General features: G+C 37.1%; 3 protein-coding genes across 4 annotated transcripts; 2 read left to right on the top strand and 1 right to left on the bottom strand.

The window, feature by feature from the left end:
• Nucleotides 1-1,783: 1,783 nt before the first annotated feature.
• On the bottom strand, nucleotides 1,784-6,196 carry LOC140777095 (uncharacterized). The gene is made up of 3 exons (XM_073120997.1): nucleotides 5,354-6,196; nucleotides 4,295-5,249; nucleotides 1,784-2,032 (listed from the first exon to the last, which is right to left on the bottom strand). The coding sequence occupies exons 1-2, from the start codon at nucleotides 5,738-5,740 to the stop codon at nucleotides 4,608-4,610; spliced, it is 1,029 nt and encodes a 342-aa protein (XP_072977098.1). The 5' UTR covers nucleotides 5,741-6,196; the 3' UTR covers nucleotides 1,784-2,032; nucleotides 4,295-4,607.
• An 8,485-nt stretch (nucleotides 6,197-14,681) lies between these two features.
• Nucleotides 14,682-18,056, top strand: LOC140779580 (histone H2A variant 1). The gene is made up of 3 exons (XM_073124709.1): nucleotides 14,682-14,837; nucleotides 14,910-15,036; nucleotides 17,500-18,056. The coding sequence occupies exons 2-3, from the start codon at nucleotides 14,923-14,925 to the stop codon at nucleotides 17,794-17,796; spliced, it is 411 nt and encodes a 136-aa protein (XP_072980810.1). The 5' UTR covers nucleotides 14,682-14,837; nucleotides 14,910-14,922; the 3' UTR covers nucleotides 17,797-18,056.
• Nucleotides 18,057-18,641: 585 nt separating this feature from the next.
• On the top strand, nucleotides 18,642-20,699 carry LOC140779581 (probable histone H2A variant 3). 2 transcript variants are annotated; one of them, XM_073124710.1, is made up of 3 exons: nucleotides 18,642-18,743; nucleotides 18,847-18,959; nucleotides 20,224-20,699. In XM_073124710.1, exons 2-3 carry the CDS (start codon nucleotides 18,852-18,854, stop codon nucleotides 20,518-20,520), a joined length of 405 nt encoding a protein of 134 aa, XP_072980811.1. In that variant the 5' UTR covers nucleotides 18,642-18,743; nucleotides 18,847-18,851; the 3' UTR covers nucleotides 20,521-20,699. The 2 variants fall into 2 exon arrangements, with proteins under 2 accessions (XP_072980811.1, XP_072980812.1); XM_073124711.1 differs by lacking the exon at nucleotides 18,642-18,743 and having other exon boundaries at nucleotides 18,750-18,959.
• The last annotated feature ends 4,599 nt before the right edge of the window (nucleotides 20,700-25,298 follow it).

Here is a 25,298-nt window from a genome sequence, read left to right as displayed (position 1 = left end):
CCTATAATTGGCAGAGAATATTAAATTAGTCTCAAAATCTAGAGCATCTAACCTTAGAGGAATTCTTAGCCAAAGCTCAAATAGGCAAAAGAGGCCATGAAACATACCAAGGATCAATAAACCTAGCTCATTAAAGAGCTAAAGAATAGGGTTACCCAATCATCTGACAATTTATGATAGATGGAAGCATTGTTGGGTCATACTAGATCTTGGCCTTAACTCAAAATCTAAGCCTTTTTAAGGCTTTAATTGCTTTGAGTTTATAGACTCATTCTGCACCGGTCAGTAATCAAATTTTTTTTTTTCGTATCTAATCAAGTTTACTTTAAAAATAATTAAAATTTAAAAATATAACTAACTAATCAAGTTCGAAGTTTAGCCTCAAATCAAATAAGACCTAATATTTTATAATAATTACTAAGTGAAATGTAATAACCTTTCTAAAATCACAAGAATCTGAGTATATATTTGTACTCTCTCTCTCTCTCTCTCTCTCTCTCTATATATATATATAGAGTACAAATGTATCCTAATACCAATTCAAATTCATCTAAGTTAAGTCATAGGTTCTTGTAAAATATTCATGAACAACTTCTTCAAACATGAATTGAAGGCCACTTCCAAGTTTAAACCGTCAGACATGGAATTATCCTACGTCTAACTTATCTGGCCTAGGGCGTAACGTTGTCAAGTATTCAGAAGGACATCGAGAAGTTCGGGGTCAAAGAATTAATGTGACATTACCGAGGGGGATCGATCGATATAGTAATAAACGGGTTTGAACAAGAGAAGGCGAGATTGAAGGATGCAGTGAAGAAGAAGGTGGAGTACTACTGTGATGTGCTCTCGCGTTGGTTGCTGGTTCAGAAATCTGTGTCTTTACTCGAAGCGTTTGAGGCTGGTGATGAGAGGTCGAGGGGTCGGTGAGAGAACGAGGCGGCCATCGGAGCACTGGATGAAAAGTTGGTCAGCAGCTTCGAGGTCTATGCCAAGCAAGGTGAGAGCTCTCCGAATAGAGAAAATGGTTTAAGAAGAATGGGCCGGATCGAGGGAGACAGGACTACATAGTGTCGGAATCTAGGCTTGGCCCTAGATGGGTCGACAGGTCTAGAGTTGGGCCCTGAACCCAAGGACTAGAAGCCTCACTGAAACCTATCTCTGTGGTGGATTCTTTTTGTATTTATTTTTTAAAATAGAATGGTCCACACTAGTGAACTCTATTATCGGTATAACGTAGAAATAATTATTTATTAATTAGTTTAATAAAGATGTAACGGTTAAGATTCTTAAGAGTATAATAGAAATACAACAAATTTAAAAGATATTACCAATTGAATAGATAATTATTATTTTTTAAATATATTACCTTGCATAATTTTTTTTATAATTATTTATTTAAATAATTTATCAAGTAAAAGACATATATATATATATATATCATAATAAAATTATTGATGCCTTTTTATAATTAACTTATGAAAGTTTAATTAAATTTTATCTATTTGATTATTTTTTATTATTTACATATCTCTCTCTCTCGTCAGTTTAAGATTAATTTCAATTTAATTTAATAACAAATAGGAATAAAGAATCATTTAAATTAAAGTCTATCTCTAAATAATCAAATTTAAATAGTTTAATATTAAATAATATCTTTTATAATTAAGTTATAGTCATAACTAAGAGATAAAATCTTAACAAAAGAAAAAAACTTGTAATCAAATCATCTTACTAATATATTCTTTTCTTTTTTTTTTGGAGGCGATATTGAGAAACCGGCATCGAGGGTAAAAACTGGCTAATTATTTGATTAAGGTTATAAATCTTACAGGCCATTAAAGTAAAGTATTTGGCTTTCATTAAATTCAAACAAGCAATAGTACTTGTACCTTGTGCGATCGGGCCCACCAAACATTGTCCAAAGACAAGTAGCAGCGTTTACTTTTGATTCCAGAACAAGTTGGCCCCCTCCACTTTGTCCTATATGATTACTATAATTGGAATATTTCTGGAGGATTATATCCAAAGCCATCTGTCTTAATCACGCAATTATTTAATTAACCCCAAAGAAGCAAACAAATATATACTCTTAAAAAAATAAAATTAAAAAAAAAAAAAGTCACGTCTTCCGTGGGGTTACAGTTGCTATCAAGGTTTCATTGCGGTACGTAAGCAGCTTAAAAAATGATACAAACTAGCACACTCTTGAGAGGACATAGAGCTTAGGATTACAATATGTAGGTGAAGATAAGGATCACAAAGTGTCTAAAACTGAGACAGAGAAGGACTTCCAACGGTCGGACAGAGAGGCATAACGCGGGCACTCCGTTCAGGCTACCAATTCAATGTGCCAAACTGTTGGCATGAGATCATTTAATTTGACCTACATACTTCCAGTAGGAATTCAATAATGGTACGTGTATAAGAAAATTGACAATTTACTGGAAGCTTCTTAGTTTCGTTTGATGTAAGGCAACGGCGAATTGTTACTCTAATCTTATTTCTAACCCGTATCCCCAATTAATATAGTATAAATATGTAGGTCTTGTAGAGTGGTCCTCCAACTCCCAACTACATCTTGTAAGATCTAGTTGTTGGTCTAACTCACCTAGTTTAGTTTGTGGTCCTTGAGCAACCCAGGCAGGCTAACTCCAAGCCCAGCCCACTGGATTCCCAACATAGAAGCAACATCCATTGCGTGATGCTCTTGGTATAAATAACAGTGATAATAATAATAATAATAATAATAATAATAATAATAATTTATAATACAATAACGTGACAGCTAGAGATTCCTTCATTATCAATACAGTGTGCAGGTCTCCATCTCCAAAATAATCTTTAAAAAGAAAATTTTTGATGGCAGATGACGACATACCTGCCATATGAGGTCAGGAGACGTCATTCTCACAGGCAGGAGCTCATATAATATTATATATATATATATATATATGTGTGTGTGTGTATAAATTAAATATGAGAGGATTAAATAGAGGGAGTCCTCTCCTTTTCTTAAGCAGTAAGCCTGGCAGCGAATAATGGGCATGGGACTTGGAGAGGGAATTGCGGATAATAAGTTGCTCCCAGAAGAAGAGCAGTACTCCAGTCCAGGGGCCAGGGGGGCTATGATGAATGGAGAGTTGGTTTTAGCTTCTAGTTAATTCGTTTGGGGTTGGGAATGAGAGGAATTAAGAGGAGTTGGTGGAGAGTAACTTTCCGAAAAGTAAATGTATTTTAATACGCATAATTATGACTCTGCAATCAATATGGGTCATTACTGTTGTCATCATTCGGGAGGGGGGCATCAGAGTGATTAATAATGGGGAAAATAATATTTATTTTATATCGTGATTTTTATTTACCCTATGTTAGAATAAAGTGGCATAGAGTCCCCCCACTGGGACTGGGAGGCATATCTTTTAGAAACTAAATTAATTTTTCGGTTGCTTTGTGAAGAGGAGGAAAATGAGATTAATGATTGTGGTGGCCGGAGAGGAGGCAAAAGTTAATGGGACGCTTTAAAACTGGCCAATGGGACGGCTGAGTGGATGTAGGAAATTGGTGTGAGGTGGAACGTAGGGAATCCGAGGCCCCACGGCGTGGTCATGATCACAAGGATAAGACAGGGGGAGACCGGGCTAAGGTCTCTTTCCAAGTACATGAGAGAAACCCGTGTGGTAGTACGTTAGGTGGGAAGAGGTTAAAATGCTAACGTGCGCCTTTACACGTCAAAAAGAGCATGACGGGGCGGGGTATGGAATTCCGAATAAATCAGAGGGCGAGATTGCAAAATTGTAACTTGCATTTGCCCCGGGAGAGAGAGAGAGAGGGTAGGTCGGGAAACTGACAGATAAAAGTGGTTCTGGGGAAGAGGGGAAAAAGGAGTGTGAGAGTTCACGCGATTCCTATGGATTGGTTACGGCCACTCGGGGTTCGAGTCGGCATGAACCACCTAACGTCACTCATCTAAACATTGGTAGGTTAATATAATTATTAATAATTATTCCTCGAAAGAAATGCAAGGCGAAGAATAGGATGAATTTTACCTCTTTTACCCCCTCTTTATTAACTATTCCACCTTCACCGTGAAAACAATCTATCTTTCCCAAAGGACACCCCTCCATTAATAAATAAAAGGATAGTCCTCCACGTGTCAAACTAAAATCAGTTCAAAGAGAATCCTCAACGGGGTCCCATTTTTTTCATTTTCTGGATTATTATATTCATCATGTACCGGAACTGATAAATAAAGGATGGAGATATAAAAATAGAGCAGGGGAGGAGAGATATTAACCTTTTCTTATTATTCTTCGCCCACTCCGCTCTGTTTCCCTTCAAGGAACCGTCGTCACTGCAGAGGCTTGTACAGCACGAGCACATTAAGAAGAGATCAAACCAAAAACTAAAGGATAAAGAATAAAAAAGGAACGTACCGGTTACTAGATGATGCCGCTGCCCTATTTTAATTTTTAAACAAAGAGAGTTATTTTTAATTATCGTACTTATTTTTTACTATTACTATTTCATTCCTCGTTACATAGTAATATTTTCCGCAATATTTTCTCTTGGTAAAAAGTTTAGAAAAAAAACTAAGTAAAATCCGGAAATCAAGGCTTCTCCTTGAGCACGGAGGCCAAGCCGGTGACGACCTTCGCGCCCTTCTGCGCCGCCTTCGGCTTCACCTCCGGTGGCTGCCAAGTCTTCACTACGTCGACCTTCTCCTCTTCTCTCTTATCTTCTCTTTTCTCTTCTACTTCCGCGGGGTTTAATGGAAGGCTTCGCTCATAAGGGGAGAGCCATTTGGCTCGCATGTACTCGGGTTTCCTCCACGGCGGGAAGTGGAGTCCCTTCTTCCTAAGGCTGTGCTTCGCCGCCTCGGAAGCGACGGCCACGATTTGCTGCAGGCGATCGTCCTTTCCGACGAAGATGGACGGCAGGGATTGGAGCACGACCCGGTAGCTTTTTGTCGACCGTGCGATCTCGAACTCGGACCGGAAGTCGACGTCGACCAGAATCCGATCACCGCCCACGATCACGTCCACGTATTCGTACTCGCCAGCGGGGAACGACGGGGATTTCTCCCACCGGGATTTGCAGATGGATGCTTCGTATCCGACGGCTCGGAGGCCCTCGGCGACGAGGGATCGAAGATCGTCTTTTCTCTTGCAGCTGCTTTTGTTCTTCTCCACGATGCTGGAGGCATCGGCTAAGAGATTTCTCTCTGTCACGCTCGCGCAGAGGACTAAACCCTGAAGAGACGACCACTAAAGATGATTAGACTTGAATTTTAATTTTTAAAATTTAGATCGATCGGTTAGTAGAGGAAAGGGGAAGTTATTGTTGTCGTTACTACCTTGATGACCTCGGCAGCGTCGCCGGAGACGGAGGAGACGGAGAAGACGGAGGGAGCATCACCGCCGGCGAGGTCGAGGTCGTCGTCGGAGCTGTCGTCGCAGTTGCCGTGGAAGCAGTTGCAGCGGTTGCGGCCGCAGCGGGAGGGCTTCTCGTTTCCCTCCTCCATGAAGCTCTGCACCATCTTGTCGAGGCAGACGGAGCTCGGCTCCGGATCGGCGCCGTCTCCGGCGCCGGCGAGCTTATCCGCGGAAGAGATCCGGAGCACGCCGGGAAATTGCCGCTCGAAGAGCCGCTTCAGACGCGATTTCGCCGCCGGCTTCGCCGGATTGGCTGGGATGGTCATCGCATCCGGGTCGATCGGCTGGATCTTCATCGGAAATGGCATGGTTCTTCACTGAAGCGATCTAGAGATTGTTTGCTTACCACTCTATCTCTAAATAAATAGACGATCGAGATGGCCAAATCGAGGCAGAGATGGCGCGATCAGCGATCAATGCGATTGTTCCAAAAGCCTAATAATCCTAAAATCCTACTTCGATTACTATACAAGGCCGAAATAAAAAGCGACAGCGCAATAAATTCCTAAGGAATCGACTGGAAAAAGAGGAAAGACGAAGACGACCGCGATCAAGAACTCATCACGCCATCCCATGCGGCGATAGCTCTCCTCATCGGAATCAGAAACTCAAAACGATCCGATGGTTCTCCGAGTCGCAAGAATGGGATCGCTTCCACTCCTCGAAAAGCGAGTCGCTTTTGGAGGGGAAGGAAGGTGATTCGCGCCGACCAAATCCCTAGGCTCTCTCTCTCTCTCTCTCTCTCTACTCTTCTCTTTGGGATAGAAGGGAAAGGAAAGGGGGGAGAAGAGGGGTGATTTTATAGAGAGAGAGAGAAGAATGGTGAGATGGGAGCGCCGAATTGGCATTGAGTCCGACGTGGATATCTTACGTGGCGTTTGTTTATCCTTGAATAATATCAATTTGATAATTACGTTACTCTTGCAGTTACCCAGATATATTAGTATATTACAAGGCATATGCCATCAGGAATGGATTAATTACGGCAACACAAAAAATCCACTTGGGGACGGATCAAGTGACCTTAAAGACGTGTTTAGGAGTCTCTAGAAGCTACCACTAACTCGCTTGGTCACAGCTTACCACAAATTGTTGAAAAAAGGAAATTAAAAATAAAATAAAAAGAAAATGAATATCTTATTCGAGGGAGACGTGGCAACATTCTAATTGTCGATCCTAGGAGAGAGTCTGAGATGCTAGCGTGTCTCTAGAAGTATAAACTATTCATCAATTGAATACAGCATTTTCTCGAGGATATTCAAGTCTACTAATTTGTTCAATATTTCTTAGTTTATAGTTAAAATGTTGGTTTAGCCCTAATTCTCCCGTACTCAATTAGTGATGAAAGCTTGCACTCAAGCTTTGCTTGCCACAGACACTGAGCTAATAGGTTCATATAGGAAGTTGCCCAATTCCACAAGGAACAAATCTTGATCAAGTCATCTTAGATTCAAAGCTTTGTCCTTATCCATGCTCAAAATAATCTGGCACATATTTATTGTATAAAATATTATATCTAAACTGGAGGAATTCATGCTCAAACACCTTAAATGGAGTTCCTTTTCTTCCCATTTTCCCCAGAGAGAGACTTAAGAAAAAAATTAAGTGTCATAATTAAGTGGATACAGTTACAATTCAAACCTGAAAACACTCGTACAGTGAAAACTCTTAAATTATCTGAACATAATCTCATTGCTACAGAAACAAAATTTCACTAATCTTGCCTCCACAGGACTATAGATTAACAAATCTTTTGCACTTCTAGATTAGAGCTGATAAGAGGGGAAAAAAAAGGGGGAAATGGAAGAATCATACTGATTTGATTTGCACTTCTAGCTTAGCTTCTGATTGATATGATCGTCTCGATTGAATCTAATAATGTAAGTACTTGAAATAGGTCTTTCCGGTTTACATCTGACGCAATTTAACTCATCTTTATGACTTCAACCTAATTTGAAGTACTAGCGCACCATAAACGAACAAATATATTAACATGACTTTAAACTAATTTGAAGTACTAGCGAACGAACAAAAATATTAACATGGATTATATGTTACGATTAAAGTAAGATCATTAATTTTTCATTCAAATTAACAAAATACACTAATAAAATTTTAAAATTAAATAAAGAGTTTAATTCCCTTTATTTTTAAATTACTATAGACAAAAATATTCATGTCATATATAAACATTTTGTTTTCTTTTAAAAATATCCACATATTTTTTTTCTTGCTTTTTAAATTATGCCAAATATATAATAAATTTTATTAAATCTTCGTTTCTATAAAATTTAATAGTTGTACTATATTTAGGAACAAAATAAGTATGGAATAAAAAATAGATTATAAAACATATCTATTTTGACTAATAAACACGAATGATCTTTTACTCGTTTAGACATGTTTCATTAATTTTAACAAAAAAGCAGATAAATTTAATTTAATCATAAGTACAGAGGACTAATTAAAAAAAAATTAAAGTACAAAAAGTAAGAGGGTAAAATATATATAACTCTATTAATATAGTTGGTCCAAATTCAACAGTTGCATAAGAGACATGGTTTCAGTTGTGGTTTTAATTTGGATCGATATCTGACCACCAGACTTATTCTGCACAACCAACTTGCATAACTCTTACACGCCTCCTACAAGTGGATTAGTCTTGGAGAATTCTCCAAAAATCTCGATCATGAAATAATTGACTGCAAACCTGCAAAAACTTCATTGGATTTGTCCCTGAGATCACGCGATTCCAGGATTCGGTAGAATGCTTCCACAAACTTCAGTATTCACGAAGAAAGGTATCCTATAGTCACATTTTATAACCAACTTTAACAATAGCAGAAGGGAAAAGACAGCTGAAAATTGAGTAGAAGATCAGCCATAAGACAACCAAAATCATTTCTCTAGCACAACAGAGCAGATCAAGGCTAGTGGCTCTACCACTTAGAGATAAGACATAGCTTTACAAGTACGGAATATCTATTTAATACTTGCAACATGGGGTAAGAAATCATGTTTATTAGAAGGTAAGACTCGGAGAAATGCAACTATTGATTGATAAGAAGAGACAAAATCTTAAATTTTACTCCAAGTTCTTGTTTTTGCTAACCTCTATGGTAAGAATAAAAGCTATCAAATTGAAGGACACACAATGTTAATGAGAGGGTCCCATGTGAATGATATGTGACCTAGCTTCAGGTAAAGAGTTCCCTGTGGTACAGAGCATCTCTAGACACTTTCAGATACAAGGGAACTAAAAGCAGGCATTAATTGTCACATTTTAATGATTTAAGTAGTACATATATTATAGAATTGTTCAAAGTAACCAGTTATATTATGACATAATATAACACTTAAGCATCCCAAATTTAAGCCACAGGTCCTCTGACTTCGGTTGGCAAATCTCCTAACAGTATCCAAACCCAACATACAACTGGTCGAGAACATGTCAGGATACATTCATAACATTCACTTACCGTCCAATCTAAATAGTAGAAGAAAACCACATTATGGTATATTTCTAGGAAACTATATTCACAAAGACGTATCATTAGGCATCTGTAGGCATTTTACAAATTTAACAAACTACATCTAAACCACATGTATGAAAAGAAAAGGGTCTTCAGTTTGGTTAAGGTAGGGATGGAACTGGGCCAGGATCTGAAAGCTCCATTACTCTACTGCCCCACACTTAATAGCGAATCTCTTTGCCCCATTTAGATATCTATAAACAAGGGCATGACTTGTCAAGGCTATCACTGCTGCTATGATTCAATTTTCTCAGGACAATGCTGGGTCATGCATGAAAATAACTACTGTAAGTACTATGAAGTTCATGAGTCAAATCTGTCTTTCTAATAAGTTTTCTAAGAGTTGAGCATATCTTATGAGGCAACTAAAGTTGGGGCAAGTCCATTTCTAACGAGAACTTTTACAGTTGAGGCTGATAAATAGGCCACGGTGTGGGGCCCCATAAGTAGATGGCATGTCCTACTCACATGGGACCCACAGGTTTCTTCTTCACTCTCAAGTGTTGCTTTATATGTTGGCCTCATGCTTCCCTGCAGAAAGTAGAAAACCAATGCTCATGTTATAGATATGGAAATAACTGTAGAGGTCTTTCGGGTGGCCATGGATGGGCATCTCAAAGGGCTGGTCCCAAGAGATAGGTGCTCGCCTTCACGGACTCAACACTATCGTTAATGTTCATGAGCAACAGTAACTGATAAAGGAAAAAAAGGGAAAAGAAGAGTGGATAGGATTATCTTTTGTGAAGGAAACCCCAGGGTCTTTAGTGAAACTACTAATGAATAATGCATCACATTACCAGGAATTTAAAGAAATTAAGTCATCAAGAATCATATCGCAATAACAACAATAACCGTAATAACAATAAGACATTATCAGGAATTCTGAGTACAAGTTACCAGTGAGCTACTTTTCTAATACTCTCCAAGATTAAACAAAGACAAAATGATATGGTACAGCTTAAAACAAGAGGAAATGATATGGTAAGGTCATTTATTAGGTTGTATCGCAATTCATTGATTGTTTTTAACCTGCCATGTTGATGAGATGATCAACCAATTGGACGAGTTCTGAAATCTGGCTTAACAACTAAGGTAGCTCTAGTGCCATTCTGAAGTACAAACTCCAATTATTCCTGAGTTCCATACTTCCATGTGAGGCCTTGTCAATGAAGTGGTCAGAGTCTAATCAAATATTGCGGGACACTAGAGAGTTGATTGTGGAACTTGTACATTAATTAGGCAGTGACCTTTCAAATAACTAGCAAAGATTGATATATCATGACAAACTAAATTAACTTTTCTCTAAACTTTTTGGCAAGTATGCATGACTCAACAATATTGAGAAAAAAAAATGAAAGCAAATACAAAACTTGCATCCAAGGGCGTTGCTTGTCAAAACTGCTAGGTTAATGCATGTTACATCAGAAATTATTTTTCAATTGCCACAGTACAGTAATAGATTCTTAGGTGGACCCCATGATCCCCAATTCCTAGCTAAAGTATAAGAGCCCATTGGTTTTCTAGTATGGGCTTAATCAAGATGTCGTCACAGTTTTCTGGCTACTGTTTGTGACAATTTTACATTATTGGAAGTAGGTAAGATTTGGTTGTCTCTATTGTCAAGGGAGATTAGGTGAAGGCCTCAATCAGTTTATAATTTAATCATTCGATGCCCTGATCCATGGCTTGGTGGTGTAGGTGTACAACAGTTTCACTTTTTATCTAGCAATTGTTTTAAAAGTTTCGACATATGCCGATAAGCTCTAGAAAGTCTAGATATTTACTCAACTTTGTATTCTTCCACAAAGTTATTCTTAGGAAGGACAAACACATTATTCATCAGAAGATTAATCAATTGAATGCATATGACAAAAGATCAAGTCTGTGATGTCTGGTCTTGTGATCTACTAAAAAGATGTAGCTACAAGAAAATTGATCTTATGTTAACTTGAATCTCTTCATGTTATTTATCTAGACTGAGAGGCCTTAATGGAGAGTAGCTAAATAGGAGCTGATTTCCAAAAGAAAACTGTGAAATTATTGATAACTACAATCTTAGGAGTTCTTCTAAAGAACTTATTAGTTCATACTCAGTGTAACTATGAAATATCCTCTAATCCTCAACTTCACTAATAATACATTACATAAGACTTCTGATCAAGTTAAGAAAGAGACTCAGGAAAAATATAAAAAATCAGCAAAAGCATATTCTGACTCAGAACCGGCAGAACCAATTATGAAGAAAATGTCAAAACAGAATTTAAAAGGATCCATCACACTTTGTGTTCATGATTCTAAGAGAGAATTAACTGACAATCTATGATACAACAGAAAACGTAAGCTACCTCTGTAACATCCACATAATAAAAACATCATAGCATGCAAATTGCAAACAGGAAAGTAGTCAAAGTACTAACAAGATAAAGGAAAGAAAAGATAAAGTAGGATCTTTCCAAAGCTGAGTAAATGTTTGCATTACTATTGAAGAACTTGAATAATGTAGAAAGGAGCAAATGACTATCGACTACAGTGACCATCTAATGAAACATTGACTTTAGTGAATCAAAGAATGAAAGAAAGACTGCAAGGTACAAGATACCATGTTATGAAGATATGAGAAAAACTTATGATCAAGGTGCATTTATATTTGTTTGTTAATATGTTTGAAGATAAATACATCTGAGCATATGCGCACGTATGAAATTTTATAAGAAAAAAATCAAAACACGATTCCAAGCACATAATGAAGAAACATTTATGCAAAGCAAGATATTCTCATAGTTCCTCAGTTTACTACTTAGCAGGGGAGTCAGGTATTATGAAGCACAACATGAATAGAAAATATTGATACAGCACAAAAATGATATGCTGATACATGAAATCTGAAGCAGGATATGAGGGCCAGTGATGATACACTTCTACAAACATATAAAAATGAGTCACATGAGAGTTTTCTTATTACGCTTTTCAGATTTTCGAAAGAAAGTATGCAAGCATTTCTAATACATATTCAAGAGAAAATCTCCATAGACTTCTCTCATGAGTTAACAGGGCATGGATTAATTATGGCAGATATTTCTTTTACTGTACCGAGCCTTTGTTTAGTTTAGAAATCTAGCCAAGAGAAATTGGCCAACATCAGCCATAGTTTATAGCAACAAGATAGTACCTACTTTCTTATTTGTTTAGTGCCTGCCTTTCTTATAGGGTAGAGAGGATGAGAACACTATCCACCCACTATTTTGCTTTTCCTTATAGAAAGTTAGTTGCACATTCTTTTAAATCTTTTCCAATCTGATTATCAATATGGCATCTTTTTTTTCCCTTTTTGCATCAAGAAGTTGTTAATCTTTGATCTGTTTTTGATAGAAGATACTGAGTGATGCAAAATGATTTATTCCCAAGGATCTACTACGATTAAATTAATTTTGTTCCCTTGCTATTGTTTGTATATTAACTTGGCTGGCTTTTCCACTAGATCGGGCCAATTGAAAAAAAATTCTTTAGTGACGGATGATTTGATTCCAAACCTGAACTGTCATCCAATTTTGAGTTCCTTGGATTGCTCATTCGATGTTTGTGCTTTCAAAGGAACTTGAGTACAATACACAGTGTATAAGTCTCATTTTAACATGTAAGGAGTGCAACAACTAGTCACAGCCCAGACCATTAGACTTCATATATAAAATAACAGTATTGCCACATTGTGTCCTATTGAAATATCAATAATCGTAATGCAGAAAATATATATTGCCCTCAGTCACAAGTCTCAGCATTCACTAGAATTAGAACAGACATATAATGTATTGCAGAGCAACTGGACATACTGCATTTCTTATGTACGTAAACCACCACCAGATATATGAAGATGCACCTTAGCATTTCCCAGAACCAATTTCATAGGGTGGAAAGAACAATTGCTGCACCTAGGAAAGAATGCCGCACAAACATTTACCATCCCAAATTTATAAAACGTCCAAGTTATGTCCTTTTGGCTCTCCGTAGATACTTCCTGTCATAACTATATGTGTACATTACTGACAAATTGATGATGCAAGCCATATAATAAGTAAACCTTCAGTATAACTGGAAAAAGAACTTATAGAATACAACAACTATGACAAACCCTTAGTTCCACTGGCTAGGGTAAAAATGAAACAAAAAACATAACAACATAATGTTGCAGTTGACCCAACTGAAATCTCAATGTATTTTAAGTGAACTGAACATAAAGAAAGAGCATTAAAGAGCTATATTTAGAATCACATCAAATTTTTTGATCTTGTTACCTGATCTTTGAAATGGAAAGTATAAATATCAAGGACCAATAATGAAAATTATAATATCAAGGACCAATTTGTATAACCCTCAAACTATGAATATATGCCTCCTCTAGTATGAATTCCAACAAATGGTGTCTTAGTAAAAGCTATAAAGATCCTATTAAGGCATTGCGCCCAAGTGCAGAATTTCCAATTCCTATTGCAAAGGTTGCTTACCCCAAACTATGAATTAAATCTGCATAAGACCTTTGGTTTTTCATCAATTCCATAAGTAACTTATTCATCAACATCTTTTCCACCCTTATAAAGCAAAAGTTACAGTTAGCTAAATATATCATCAATCAAACTAGAAGTCAAGCTTGAAATTGGCCTGTTAAACAACTCCTTAAAATTGGCCTGTTATATTAAGTGTCAATGTGCCATCTATATTATGCACCTAGAACTATGCAACTAGTTGTTCATGACAGTAATGAACTGTAAAGAGTCAGCATTGTATGTGATGCCTGCACTTGAAATTGGCCTGGTAAGTATTAATGGAACAGTCAGGATTGCATTTTGTTATCTGACCTGTCAAAATTGATAACCGGCAAATAAAATGCCAAGTTATTCTCCCCTAAGTCATAGAGGTATAGTTGATAGGATTACATGTTATGCTAGGTAAAATAAATCCTGGGCAATTATAATTACATGATCACATTCTGACCCAAAACCGTATGACTTAACATCCCAACAAACTTTGTTCCTGCTCTATGTCCTACTTTTAGGGCTGTAGTATCTTTAAGTTTCTAAAGAAACAGCGTCGATGACCTTATTTTTCACACTAAAACAAAAAAGAAATCCCAACAAAATCCTACAGAAAACCCAAAGATTTAGCTGGATCAGATAATTCTACTAAATTACAAGTCCAATCGGCCAAGCATGCACGCAATGGCAACACATCCAGATATCTCAAACAGCTAAAATATAGCAAAATACAGATGAAGGACTCAGATGGATCGATCCGCCACAGAATAGGAACGGAAGGTTTGGAAGATAAAGTTGGGAATAACGATATCTACCTCAGGACCTTGCCTGCATTCGAATGTGCGCGCCCAAACTTCCGCTGGAAATGGCGGACGGCGAATTGGAAGGGGAATCGAAAGCGAGGAGGACTACTGTTACGTTTGTGAGGCTTTTCGTAAGGATTAGGGTTTAATATAGGCGAGAAAGAGGTTAAGACGAAGAAGGGAAAGACGATCGAGAAAGGATGGAGAGAGCGGGAAGTTTCTTCGTTCTTTTTTCCTTTTCCTTTTTGTCGGATTTGGATCTGCGATTAGTTTGGGTGGGGATCCAATAAACCAAGTCCAATTTGGAAATTGCAAATCCTCAAAACTTAACCGCCTTTAGCACGAAGTAGTTCGAATCCACAGTAAACTGGAGAGAGGTCCAGTGTTCAGTCGAATCGACCTTTTTTAATTCCCAAATTGCCCCCCAAACGCTCACGAATCTTCGGAGAAAAAGGGTAGGAGCGAAAAGGAGGTCGCCTCTCTTCTCTCGCTCTCTCGTTCTCTCCATCTCCTCCTCCTCTTCCCCATTTTGGATCTAAAGAGGTTGGGAAATTTCTGTTTTTTTTGGTTCTTTCTCGTAAATTTTTCGGTTTTTTTAATGATGGTTGATCTCAGGGAAACGGGAGACATGGCGGGAAAGGGAGGAAAAGGGCTTTTGGCGGCGAAGACGACGGCAGCGAACAAGGACAAGGACAAGGACAAGAAGAAGCCGGTCTCCCGCTCCTCACGAGCTGGTCTTCAGGTAAACCCTCAAATCTCCCGATCGACACTATACGTCCAGATCGACTGATCGAGGAAAATATCTTATACTTTCGTCGACCCTGGTTGATGTTTTCTCGTAACTGTGCGTCATATTGGTTACTTCTTGAATCATATCACAGAGTGTCCAACGATTTGTGTATTTATGTTGTATATTGATGAGTTGTATGTACGCAGTACATATTTGCATGATAGTGGATCCGTCTGGTGTAGCTTGTCTATAATAATAGATGTATTAGAAGTTTGTGGAATCAATATTCAAACTGGTAGAGTATTGTTATTGGTTATGTGTATGAAATTAAATACTGGAGTAGTTCACTTAGTTTAAATTCCATGGTGACGGTCGGTGCCAGGAATAGATTTAATCAACATGCGAGAGAAAAAATAGGGTAGTTGCAAATTGTGATTAGATGCGTACTCATTAAAATGTTCATAGTGATAAAGGTGATGAACTTTTTAGCTAAATACCTGGGTGATTATCATCAACAGAGGTTAGAAGTGTGATGGAGGGTAGCGTAGCAAGTATAGATTAGAAGGAGATGATGCAAGCAGGCAATGCCAAATGAACAGATTTGATATAGATATCTATATGGACAAAGCTTGAGCCAGAAGGAAGAAGAAAAGTACTCTAACTTCCTCAAGATGTCAAGCACAATTAAGGGTGTAACCAAGCGCTCTGTGCAAGCTTGGCTTGAAATTACTTTCAAGCCTAACCTATAGCGTCAAGCTTGAATCGATTAGATTCAATTTGAGCATATTTCGAGCTCGAACCTATTTCGAGCTGCTTGATAAGTAGATTCAAGCCTAATATTTCTTCTTATCATTTAAGAGTTTGAAAACTAGCTAAAGGGTCAACTTTCACTTGATATAAAGGCAGTTAGGTTTTACTAAATTTTTATCCAACATAGAGAGTCATCTAGTTTAAGCTCCAAGTCATTGTGCCGTTAAGTTATCACTGCAAGCTGTTGCGTCGTTCCTCCAAGTCAACGCACTACTGAGTTATTGAACTAAAGCGAGCCGTCAAGCCAAGGTAAGCCACCAGTCAAACAATTTGTTCACAACAAATTTGTACAGAGTTAGACTTGAACTTGTGACTTCCTAAGTCACAAATTGGTACCCTTCCAACTTCTTAAAGTTAGGTAGTAAGCCTATTTTAGTTCAAGCCTGAATTAAGCTTGAATTGAATATTAGGTGGTCTACACTTTACAAAATCAAATCAAATATATAAATCAATTAATATTTATTATTTATAACATATATAAATAATAAATTTTAAGCCTTTTCATGTTTGAGTCTTATTGAGTCAGTCTAGAGCCTGATCTGATTGATCAAACTTGACTCATTTCAAATACGAGTCGGTCTTGCTCGAGCCGGCTTAATTATTTTGATGGTCCTAGGCACAATGCACTTATGGTTGACCAATTTGGGGCATTTTGCATAACTCTTGATCCACACTGGATGTTATCAACCCAATTATTTCTGGATTTGTCTGAGTAGAATTCTACATAGTTGGTCCAGACCTACTCTACTAGTCTTATAATTAGTTATTCATTTCACCTTTGGGCCTAATTTTCCCTTCAAAGTAATTTCATACTATTTTGCCACTAAAATGCACACTTGAAAGGAAAGGATCAATTATTAATAAAATTCCAATAGATGATTTATTTATTGAGTTTAGACAGAAACTAAACTGAGCTTGTAAAAATGCCATAATCCCCAAGTAGAAGGGTTCAAATTTATACTTCATAGTTCACAACTCGGTACATATGGTAAACTTATTGGCATTGAGCTGATTCTTCTTTTGATGCCCCGTACACATGGCAGGTACACAGATCTGTATCAGTGTTGTGGAATTGTCCCTTATGATGGGAAAATTTGGATAACTAAAATTATGCTTTAGTTTAGCTTTCTAAAGTATGAAGTATGAACACACATCCCTTCCATGAAATGTTTGAACTTCTGTGCTCTTTAGGATTGCTAATGTAACATGATGTTTCACTTGGTAAACTTATCTAATTAAAAGATGTGTTAATTATAGTTTATAGAGTAGTGTATACAGTGAAAAATAATTCACTTTGCTTTTATCTGAAGAAAATATACTTTCTCTGTTCTGTTCGACTGGTGAGAGCAAATAATTTTTAATTGTGAGATGTAGATAATGGACAATGTGTGCTCCTACTATGTTAAAATGTATTCTCTGTTGAGTTTGCTTTATGAGCTTAGATTTTGATGTTCTCAATGTCATTATTATTTTCCTGGTAAGGTATTGATTGTGTTATCAGCTTTTTCTTGAGGATAGTAAGGCAATGTCTACAAATACCAGTATTAAGAACAGAAATGATTTAATTTGTTAGTTGCTCTATTCTAAAGGCAGTTTCTATAAATCAAGGAATTCTATGTTGGCTGCACAACCTTACTTTCCCTTTGGTGCTTGTGAACTGTGTAGTTCCCAGTTGGTCGGATACACCGGCTGTTGAAATCAAGGATATCAGCAAATGGTCGTGTTGGAGCCACTGCAGCAGTTTACTCGGCGGCAATTTTAGAGTATTTGACAGCTGAAGTGTTGGAGCTGGCTGGAAATGCAAGCAAGGACCTGAAGGTGAAACGTATCACTCCCCGTCACCTTCAGCTGGCCATTCGTGGGGATGAGGAGCTTGACACTCTCATCAAGGGCACTATTGCTGGTGGCGGTGTCATTCCCCACATCCACAAGTCCCTCATTAACAAGTCTTCCAAAGAATGACAATACTGCAAGCTGCTTGATATACAAAGACCTGCAATTTATAGTAGCTTGCCCATGTCTATCCTTTGCTCAAATTATGTTGTCTAATTCTAATTGTGAACTCGTAGGTTGTTGATTGTAACAAAAGGGATAGCTTAAACTAGATACGGTAGGCCTTAATCCCAAATTCTCCATCAAACAAATATTGTGAAGAATAATATTCTGTAATATATTGTGATATGTAATGTAATTTAAGTTGTTAGTGTATTAATCTTTAACAACCATAGTCTATTAATGTGGAGCTATTATGCTAGTGTTTTATTATTTCTTTAGTATGTTTTAGGAGTACCTCTCTGTAAGATTTTGACATAGTATATTACGGAAACAGATGGTGGTGGTGGTGAAATGGGCAGAATTATTTTGATTCTTATTGACAATATTTGGTGATTCACTTCTTTATATTTATTATTCCTTCCCAAACTGTTTGTTCTTAAGTATCAATGTTGGGTGCTATCTTTTAAGTCCATTACCATCAGAAGAAAGCTTACTTAATCTAACATGTGGATTGTGGAGTGTTATTTTGGTACACTTTCATGTGAAGTTGTTTCAATTTTTTTGGTATCTCTTAAATACCATGTCAAAAATTAAAATTAAATTTCCATGACAGCCTTGTCACCTTTAAATTCTATTTGCTCCGGGAATGGAAGCCTTCAACCAGATAGGCCATTTGAATAAACTTTGAGGGTATTTTAGGTATATGGTCCAAGTTTCAGATTTCAATACCTCCGCCAAAAATTTACCGCCACCCGCCAAAACAAATCAAATCACGAACTAATCCTACATAAATTCCCAAATCTTTCAACGACTTTCGAGAAAGACAGATAGAGGGAAAGAGAGAGAGAGAGAGAGAGAGAGAGAGAGAGACGGGGACAAGAAGAGAGGAAGGAAAAGCGATAGGAGTAAAGAAGGTACTGCTTGCTGTCTTCCCTCTTCGATTCTAGGGTTTCACTCCTCGAGGGTTTCATTTTCTTCTTCTCTCGCTCGGTTACGTTTGTCTTTGGGCGAGTCCAGGAGAAATGGCGGGAAAAGGAGGAAAAGGGCTTTTGGCGGCGAAGACGACGGCGGCGAGCAAAGACAAGGACAAGAAGAAGCCCGTTTCGCGCTCCTCACGTGCTGGCCTCCAGGTGAATTGCCTCTTCTGCCAAGTTTCTTTCTTTTTTCTTCGTAGATCTGATATGGTTATCCGAATAATTTGGAATTCCTTTTGTTTTGGTGCTTGTGCGTGTTTGACTAGTTAACTATTGCAAGTTTGAATCAGATTGTGGAGGCCAAACAATGCAAAATTTTGTTCATCTCTTTATTCAGCATGTACTGCCCAGAAAATCATATGTTCGTAACTTTTGAGTAGCCGTTCTTGTTTCAGTTTACATTGATTAGTTTAACCATGTCTTGCTTGGCGTTGAATTGCTCGTATAAGATATTACCAATTATAACTACCTTTCTCACTGTTACTATTTCATAATTATGTGTTCTTTTGTAGGCTGGTGGTTCTTGCTTGTTATTTTAATAGTGTATGAGGAACTAAGAACTATGTTATTGAATGTAACAACGTTTGTACATTCATACTGTATATGGTCTAATGCTTCCAAAATTGTAATATTGTTGATGTTTTGTGGTAATGAGGGATTTGGCCTAGCTTTTTCTTATCCTCTCTTATCTGTTTTTAAAAAGAAAGTGTGAATTGTGCCAGTTTACCATTATGTACTGTACTGAGAAATGGGTGGGTGTCATGAATTTACTAACCCATTTAGGTGCCTTCCTATATGATGCCAAGAGCTTGTTACAGTCATCTTCTTTTCGGCAAGGCTGTAATGCATACATAGAATGGCTTTCTATTTGCTCTCTTATTAGCATGCTTTACCGAAGGATAGACAAGTAATACATTTGAGTATCATTTTCATTCACATGCTGCTCCATTGCAAGACTTTCGTCTAAGCTTATGACCATCTTTATTTCATTGGCAAAACACAAGATGGCGTTAACACAATCTATAATTGTTTTATAAATTCATCTCCCTGTTAGCGCCCCATCCCTTTCACATATGCATAGGCACAAGCGAATAAATTTTCTTTCAAAAAGAAAAGGCTTTGTTTCAGCGATCTGTGATAGTAATCTTTTGTAGTTCATAGTAGGCATACGCTGGAAAAGCCAAACATATCATGAACTCCTGAGAGTTTGTATTGTTTATACTGAGAGCGAATAAATTTTCTTTCAAAAAGAAAAGGCTTTGTTTCAGCAATCTGTGATAGTAATCTTTTGTAGTTCATAGTAGGCATGCGCTGGAAAAGCCAAACATATCATGAACTCCTGAGAGTTTGTATTGTTTATACTGAGATTTGTAATACATTGCATAATATTTTCTTGGCATATGGTGGTGCATCTCTGTAGTTCCCAGTAGGTCGGATCCACAGGCAGCTAAAAGCAAGGATTGCTGCAAATGGTCGTGTTGGAGCCACTGCAGCTGTATACTCAGCAGCAATTCTGGAGTATCTCACCGCAGAAGTGTTGGAGCTGGCTGGGAATGCAAGCAAGGACCTTAAGGTGAAGCGCATAACTCCACGTCACCTACAGTTGGCCATTCGCGGTGATGAGGAACTTGACACCCTCATCAAGGGCACCATCGCTGGTGGTGGAGTCATTCCGCATATCCACAAGTCTCTCATTAACAAGTCCTCTAAGGAATGATTATACTTATGTGTCCTCTTTTATGTACTGGTCTACATTTAGAAAGTAACTCACACGTTCTGGCTGGGAAACATTAGCTATCTTTCTTTAGCATTAGTTAGATTTGTCTTGTTTTCAGTTCGGTTGTGAACGAGTATTGTGTTTATGGAAAAAAAAGAACTCGATGGTTCATTCTAGCTCTTCCTAGGTGGAAATACTAATGTTAGTAGGTCTTTGTTGTCTATAATTTTTAGATTGTATTCAGATGAACTCTAGTTGCTTTATTTCTTATCCTTTTGCCAGTTTACAGTATAGCTAATGGTTGTGATCTCTCCCTTGCCTTATATTTTCAAAGTGTTCTGGTTGATAGGCTATGAAAGTTCTTTTCTGAATGGTCTATATTTTGATACTTTTTGGACCTTCTCTTTTGTGATGCCTTAAAATGATTTTTTTTTTTTTTAATTCTGCATGACCTTTTTGATAGCATGATCTAGTAAAATGTTGGCAGTTGAATATTAAGTTGTTTTGCTTTGTATGGTACATTTGACATAGATCACTGAGTTGCTTTCTTTTTCTGTCATCCTTCAAATCATCTTTTGATATGCTTCATCCTTTTCCCTGATGTCCTTAATTTGAAGAGAAAGCAAGTCACACTTGCAAGCAAAGGCCCACTACTTCATGTCCCCGTTGTATGAAGCCATCTCTTTCTCTTTCAATTCACTCATCTTTACTTTTGAAACCACCATTATTATGGTTATGTACAAGTTGTTTGGAGATTATTAATTGTGTACTGTCTACTCGGTCCTTCCATGTTGGGGACTATAGGCGCTTAATTGATTTCGATAGGCTTGCATTATTGGCATTATATAGGAGTTGCTTCACTTATTTTCTATCATGATAATAAAATAATCTTTTCTTTTCTTTTCTTTTTCTACTTCTTTCTTTCTCATTTCTCACCTTGCTCTCTATTTACTATGGTTTAGTTTTTATTATTAAATTTTCATAAAAATTACACCCCAAGTGGGTTATATTATATAAAATTTTAGAAATCACATTCTATATTTTATCTACTTTTTTTTTCACATCCTATTTTTAAGGTTTTTATAATCTAACATTTTTATTTTTTTTATAATTATTATTTAATATTCTTCGTTAATTTAAACGGTACTAGTAAATATTTCATTATAATATATAAAATAATTTATAAATATCTAAATTATTCATACCTTATGATGGGTAAAGAGGAGGAAAAAGAGTGGCGAGGGTATTTTAGAAATTTAGTCGATATCAGTTAATCAAAATAACGTCGGGTGAATAAGAACTATAGAAAAAAGGAAGGATAAAAAACGATGTGTAAATTATAAAATAAATAAAATATAGATTATGATTTATAAAATACCTTATAGTATATGATTTAATATAGAGCAGCGGATCGAATTAAGAGTATAAACAATAATAATGAAAAGAAAATAGCAAGATATCAAATAGGAAAAATATTAGTAGCAAGTATAATGCACATGTTAGGCATATATATATATATATATATATTGGGGTGCATGCGGGGATAGAATCTGCCAGCAAATGGACTGACAACTGGTGACGTGTCATTACCTTTTGCACCAGATGCAGGTTTGACTGCTGGATTAGATTGACCAGATGACGTCGTCAGCAGCCAATAATTAACCACCACCTTGTCTTCTGTGTCGATCTCTTTGCAGCCAACTTTGATGTGATGACGGTTCCTGCGGTTGTCCTCTGGAGTTTGTGAATATACTTTCAAACACGACCTGCATCTACCCCCCTCCCCTCCCTATGATGTAACTTGACACATTGGACGGACCCCATTAATTAAATAACTATTGATATTTCTCTATCCACATCTTGTACATGCATCTTCCCTTGACTACTCTTATTGTAAACTAATTTCTTTTCTTATATAATAATAATAATAATAATAATAATAATGATCTGCTACACAAGTTAATGAAGATATGTTACGCAAGTTTAGATAGTATAATATGCTCTTCATCAGATTCCATTATACCTTCCCCTGCCATTATGCTCCAATCCCTTATCCAAACTATCTCATATCTAAGCTGGCCCATGTGATGTGATGTGATGTGATGTGAGCACCCCTTAATTTTCCCTTTAGATATACTTAAACTCCATTTAGAGTAAATTAAGAAGAGTTAAGAAGTTTTAAATCAAATTGGAAGCCAATCAGATGAGTATGCCTGCCAAGTGTTCTGACACTGTAGGATGGGGCTGCATACAATCTGCTCATCCTTTTAAAACAGCAAGTCCTGGAAGACAATTACTGTTATAGCACAGGTTGCAGGATGCATGACCCCATATCTTGTTGTTCCCTTCTATGCAAACTATCATAAGATTCCTTCTCTTTAACTAACTTTCTTATGCATATATCTGATCATGAGAACTCTTGAATTGATGTACTCCTGTACCAGGGACCAGGGTGCTCACATCTGATGCTCCTTGAACCACCTACTGTTACAAAATATAAGCTTTTAGTAGCTCACTAGTAGTGGTAGAACTTTTTAAATGCCTTTTGGAGGTGAGAACTTGTAGGCTTAGATATAAACAACATGGTATTATAAACCTGGCACATTATAAGCTATTGTCTAGTTTAGATCCCAGTATTATAATACAGAGAGCTTTGCTTTAAAGCTGGCATTCTAGTATGTGTAGCATAGCTAGGCATTTTATATTGGATAAAATTGGAGGTCCTTAATTGTTTCCCTAATGTAATCATAGAATTAGGGTGATGATCTAGAAAGAATGTTAGTTGTAAAAGTAGAATATATAGGTATTCTTTGATCAGGATATCATGCATCCCCTAGATCCTAATTAAACTAGGAATTCAATTCCTACGTAGAATGAGCTCTATACACACCCTATATAGATAGGAGCTGCATGCTGATTAGTTTTATAAGATTATGGTGAAACTTTCATCAGAGGTGATTCATAGTACCTTAGTCTGAGGAGATGGCACATGGTTACCTCACTAACTCCAATAGTAATTAAGGACACCAATCAGTGTCAAAAGGTAAATTAATGGGAGCAGTTCAACAAATTAATCCCAAGTCTTGCCCTATTCTATCCAAGAGTCCAATTCCTAGGATAACAAGAGATACTACAAAATCCTACTGCCAAAAGGCCTCTCTCTCTATATATATATAGTAGGAATCGAATCACATTGCTATCTTCATAAAGTCTATATAAAGGTAGTACCTTTAACCTTCCCCTGTTATTTTTTCAGTAGTTAGTTCATCTCCATATATTAATTAGCTTTATAGGATAAGGTTCCGGAGATCAAACGAAGGAAGCTAGAGGTGATGAGAGGAGTGCAAACGGTGCCCTCCCTCATCTGTAAGAAGAGTCCACGTTCACATCACCTGCTCATAGGAAACAGTGGAAGGAAGGTATTCATATGATATTATATATGTTAATTGACGTCTCTAGGAATAACGTACCTTTCGTTGGTGGGGTGATCCATGGCTATGATTTGAGTAGTGCTAAAGTGGGCCTGGCCAAGTTTTGAGCTTTGCTTTGCATTGCTTTGCTTTATAGGGTGGCGATCCGTCAGAAATGCACGTTACGAACTGCGTGTGTGCATGTGGGTGGAATCCATGAAAAGCTGACGACGAAAAAAAGAAAGAAAGAAAGAAAGAAAGAAGAGGCCACCTCAGTTTTCCGTAAACCTTTCTCAATGTACGTTTTATGATACTAGTAGTATTACGACCCGACCCGTGATGGGAGAGATTAGAGAATAGTTTGGAATGTTATAAAGAGAATATTAATTAGTGGTATCTTAGAGAATAAATTAAGACCGGCCAGGATAGTCTAATGTCAATTTTGTTAATTATTTTCCTTATTTTGTGTTGACTGACCGACCTACTTAACTAGTGAAATTAGCATGCAGAATTAGAATCCCAAAGGTTCGATAATGCTACTTAGTTTCCAAAGCTGGAGGAATAAGATCTCGTTAGTCGTAAACAATTTTTTATTCTATTTTTTGGTTCTCACTCTCTTGATTGTGGTAGGTCAAATATATCCCATCCGTTCACATCTCCTAGGGCTAGGTGTTTATAATATGATTATGAAATTTATGAATAGTACAAGTGCTGGATCTATGCGTTTAAGTAATTGGGCAATTGGATCAAGGTTTTGAATAGGATGCAATTAATCTACTCGCTCTTTGATCGAGGATTAGGATTATTTATATCCAATTGTGCTTCACAATAAATGGACGATGATGGATCGGGCTTTAGCTTTAATTTAATCCCCCTACTTAACTTAATGACTCAAACAATGACGAGTCTATATCTCTAACGATAACGAACATAATGAACCTCTGTTGAACCCTTTATAACACCATGCATGTGAAAAAGTTCCAAGCATACGATGAGTAACGAAATTTCGTTACGGAGGATAAGGAGGAGTAAAGCGATGGCCATGTGAAACTTTTACCCGAGTTCGTGTAAGTCCATTCTTGGACACTTATCAGGGACAGAATTGGAGCAACATAGGTGTAAGGATAAGAATTATTGGACTCCAAATATAGACTCTTATTGTATGCTACTGCTTTCATGATCACATGATGGAACGACTTATTTATCAATCTATTCATGATCCAGAAAGTTGCACAATATGTATAAGAGAGAAATAGGGGTCACCTTGCCTTCTTTTTTCTTATATATATATATATATAAAACATGTTTGTGAAAAGTCCTAATCAGAGCAGTGGAAGAGGTGTAAGGTTAAATTGTCTGGCCATTGAT

This window comes from Typha angustifolia, chromosome 15 (assembly GCF_048772165.1).
Source record: "Typha angustifolia cultivar Huaian chromosome 15, ASM4877216v1, whole genome shotgun sequence".
NCBI lineage: Eukaryota > Viridiplantae > Streptophyta > Magnoliopsida > Poales > Typhaceae > Typha > Typha angustifolia.
This window is presented reverse-complemented; position numbering and strand designations above follow the sequence as displayed.

Bases quoted from the DNA above. Each gene is read 5' to 3' on its own strand.
- LOC140779580 (XM_073124709.1), top strand. From the start codon at position 14,923: ATGGCGGGAAAGGGAGGAAAAGGGCTTTTGGCGGCGAAGACGACGGCA. The intron at 15,037-17,499 runs GTAAACCCTCAA...TGAACTGTGTAG, and splicing joins CCTCACGAGCTGGTCTTCAG to TTCCCAGTTGGTCGGATACA.
- LOC140777095 (XM_073120997.1), bottom strand. From the start codon at position 5,740: ATGCCATTTCCGATGAAGATCCAGCCGATCGACCCGGATGCGATGACC. The intron at 5,250-5,353 runs GTAGTAACGACA...TCGTCTCTTCAG, and splicing joins ACGCTGCCGAGGTCATCAAG to GGTTTAGTCCTCTGCGCGAG.
- LOC140779581 (XM_073124710.1), top strand. From the start codon at position 18,852: ATGGCGGGAAAAGGAGGAAAAGGGCTTTTGGCGGCGAAGACGACGGCG. The intron at 18,960-20,223 runs GTGAATTGCCTC...GCATCTCTGTAG, and splicing joins CCTCACGTGCTGGCCTCCAG to TTCCCAGTAGGTCGGATCCA.